Below are 4,066 nucleotides of genomic sequence, written 5' to 3' on the forward strand. Positions count from 1 at the left end.
CATCGTAGGTATATCGCACGCACACAACTTGATATCGGCTTTAACTCAGGCAGATTTAGAATTGAGATTGTTGGTATTTTACTGTTCGATCCCGAAGCAAGCTATTTTTGACAGATACAATCTGACAGATAAATGGGTCAAATTTGTGTGTTCTTAACCGTCCAGTGTTTCACCTTAAAATCCGTTTGTAGATTTTGTATATTTGTGCTATAATTATTATCCATAGCTAATTCAATTTAATGCCAGAGTAAGCGAATCTGCAAATACCTCAGAGAATTGTAGGTTATGTTTCTATGTTTACCTTTCAACTCCACTCTCCTCATCATTGTTTTCAGGTTCTTTTTTCAGAATTATCACACCAGGTGCGATCGAAATATCGTTGGATTATCAACATCAACCCCTAAATATTTGACTTAAAAAAAAAGTCAACCACATATTGTAAGTCACAAAAAATTAAGAAGTACCCTAGAGTTTAGAGGAAAACCAACAAGTTGAATTTTCAACAAAATACTTGAATTCTCCAGTAAAAAAAATTAGTTTTCAGCTAAACAGTTCAATTTTTAACCAAATAGTTAAATTTTCATTTAAAAACATTGAGTTTTAACTCAGAATATAAATTTTCAACAACAGAGATGAATTATGAAGAAAATAATTTTAACTTTCAACCAAGGAGTGGAATTTTCAATCAAAGAATATGCATTTTTTACAAAAAACGCAATAGTTGATATTTCAGCCAAAGAAGATTTTAAATTATAATGTAATAAAAAATTAATTTTGAACCAAAATAAGAATTTTTAATAAAATAGTTCAATTTTTAACAAACGATGAATTTTCAACTAAGATTATGAATCTTCAATCGGAAAAATGAATTTTGAAGAAAGTACTTCAACTTTTAAGCAATAAGTTGAAGTTACAATCTAAGAAGATGAATTTAAAAAAATGTGATATTTGATATTACAAACACAATTTTGTTTTAAATTAGAAACAGTTACATTTATTTAAAAAATATGAATTTTCAATGAAATATTTAAATTCTCAACTAAGAAAAATTAATTTTAAAACAAACAATTCAATATTCAGTTAAAAAACTAATTCAAAAAATTTTTTTTACTACAATAAATAAATTTTTAACTAAAAGTAAGATTATGAATCTTTAACCAACAAACTGAGTTTTAAAGAAAGTAATTCAACTTTCAGCAGAGTTGAATTTTGAACCTAAAAGGTTGAATTTTCAATGAAATACTTATGTTCTCAATTAAAACAAATTATTTTTTAACGAAACAATTCGATTTTTAACCAAATAGTTAAATTTTCAGTTAAAAAATTGAGTTTTAACCCAGAATATAAATTTTCAACAAAGATCATGAATCTTTAATAAATAATAAATAATAAAGAAACAGTTAAATTTATATGAAGTGTACGAATTTTCAACAAAATACTAGAACCCTTAAATAAAAAAAATTAATGTTCAGCTTAACAGTTTAATTTTAACCAAAACAAAATTTCCACAAAGAAGTATCGTTTTCAAGCAAAAAGATGTATTTTCAACTAAAATTATGAATCTTTAACAAACAAAAATATATGATAATAATTAGCTATGGATAATAATTATAGAACAAATATACAAAATCTACAAAAGGATTTTAAGGTGAAACACTGGAGAGCTAAAAACACACAAAATTGACCCATTTATCTGTCAGATTGTATCTGTCAAAAATTGCTTGCTTCGGGATCGAACAGTGAAATACCAACAATCTCAATTCTAAATCTGCCTGAGTTAAAGCCGATATCAGGTTGTGTGCGTGCGATATACCTACGATGGCACGCGACGCACACATGATAAAGGTTGAGAGCCACTTTCATTTACCTCATGTCGGTCATTGTCGGTGGTGCAGTTTCTTTGCACACCGACCGAGTCCTGGAATCACTCGTGGATTTAAAACTGATATATATATATATATATATATATATCAAATCGCCATCACGGATATGCGGGCGAGTAGGGGGCGCCATGTTTCTATCAATTGATATTTCTAACGCATTGTGACTCTATTTCTCTCTGCCTAAAATACAGTTATTTAGTAATAAAAATTACTTTACTCGGAGGTTTATAATGAAATATATCTTAAATCAGATTCTCTTCTGATTTCGTTTTTGATATAGTTATATTATAAAATAATTATGAATTTTCTATATTTAAAATTTTAGAACAACATTTACGGCGTATCAATTGGAAGAATTAGAAAGGGCTTTCGAAAGAGCTCCTTATCCTGATGTATTTGCTCGGGAAGAACTTGCGTTAAAACTCACCCTATCGGAATCTCGGGTTCAAGTTTGGTTCCAAAATCGTCGAGCTAAATGGAGAAAGAGGGAACCACCTCGAAAGACTGCTGGCTATATGGCATCTGGATCTGGCAGCCCTGGTTTAACTGGTAAATTACAGTATACTTTTTTCCCGCGACCTCCTAAAAAACTCGACTATTATGCAGTTTTTTATGCACTAATTCCTGAAAAGTCTATTATACGTACTGTAGTAATTCAAAAACAACATAATACGTCCCACTTTTTATATAAAGTAGTACAGCAAGTATTGTATTTGGCACATGCAGCAAAATTCACAAACTTCAGGAAACCGTTTTTTTTGCGCCCTTGCCGTATAAGTAACTATTTATATCAATTTTCCAAGGTGTTTCAAAGGTTATAAGAAATTATACATTCTTGGATTTTTCCATCTGTAAATAATAGGTTACTAACCACTTATTAAAAATGTCATCATAGAAAACTGCAAAAATTCTGCATCAGTTTCGTCGACAAAATGTAACAACTGTTATGGGCCACTGTTATCTTTTTGTTATAAAACAACTACAAAAGCAATTAATACATACTTTTATCAGAATAATTAAAAAGTGAGGATTATTTATTTTAAAATCTTCGTGATGTTAGTTGTAATGATTGTACCACTAAACATTATGCTCGCTAAAGCGCCTATAACCCCTGCTGGAAGTAAATGGACAGAGCTGCTATTAACTGCTTGAATCATTTTCATTATTTAAGATTGAAAAAGTAAGGAAAAATGTCTCCATCTTCAACCTCCATCTACCCGATCCAATATTTTAGATGTCTTCTTTAATAGATAATAATCATCCCTATTGTTTTAAATTGCAGTGTTAATATCAAAGTCTGTCTCATGCTCATCTTGCTAGAAACTAGTAGCTTATAAATAATCCGTTAAAGACTTAGAGCTTGTAGAATCACCGCTCGCAACTTGTAAATCCTCCAATAGATTATCCCATCATCTGTTCAAAATCACCGAAAAATGGCGGCTTTTTGACCAGCTAGTCTGGCTTTTGCATGGATTTGCATTAAGAACAAAAAATAATAAAGAACTTAATGCTGTTTACAAATAAACAAGAAAAAAAATTAAAAGCTGCGGTTGCAGGAATAATGACTACAGCGATGCTTAGTAGAATGATGAAATCCACGTAGACGTAAACAACGAGAAACATGCGTATTTGAAAAAAATTAACAAACGGAAAACATTTGCCCTTAAAACTCGCACGAACTAGTAGCTCGGTCTCAGATACGAGAAAAATTTATCGGATATTGATGTATTTTCGTAAATCCGTTTCGCATGAACTTGCCCTGTACATGCAATAGCCCAAGTGCGCGGTGCATGTTTGCGCTCGTATGTGTATTTCGAGTTCATCGAATGAGTTCAGGGACTGTTCATGGGAAGTTAAAACTGTTCGTAAAAAGTTTGAAATTTATCCCTACAATTCTCATAGAAATAAGATACACTATTTAATTTTTTTAACTCCGACCCGAGACCTATGGCTAAAACTTCACGACTTTCTTACGGAAAAATTTGTTCCGTGTATTAAGAGGCCTTAGCGATGACTGGACAATCTGTACTCTAGACAATCACTTGCATCGTAAAGAGTATATATAAGAACAACCTAAGCTGAAATCTTACCAGGTGTATACATATGAAACCGGTATTTTTTCAAGAAAAAAACACATTTATTTCAAGAGAATGATAACAAATATTTTATTCAAAGTATGCGCC

General features: G+C 30.9%; 1 protein-coding gene across 1 annotated transcript in view; it reads left to right on the forward strand.

The window, feature by feature from the left end:
* LOC117167191 (retinal homeobox protein Rx-B) overlaps positions 1–4,066 on the forward strand; it is a 191,478-nt gene that overhangs the window by 104,399 nt on the left and 83,013 nt on the right. The window contains exon 3 of the mRNA XM_033351916.1: positions 2,209–2,432. Within this exon, the coding sequence (XP_033207807.1) occupies positions 2,209–2,432 (224 nt within the window). The remainder of the gene's footprint in view (positions 1–2,208; positions 2,433–4,066) is intronic.

Source organism: Belonocnema kinseyi, chromosome 2, assembly GCF_010883055.1.
Source record: "Belonocnema kinseyi isolate 2016_QV_RU_SX_M_011 chromosome 2, B_treatae_v1, whole genome shotgun sequence".
Lineage (NCBI taxonomy): Eukaryota > Metazoa > Arthropoda > Insecta > Hymenoptera > Cynipidae > Belonocnema > Belonocnema kinseyi.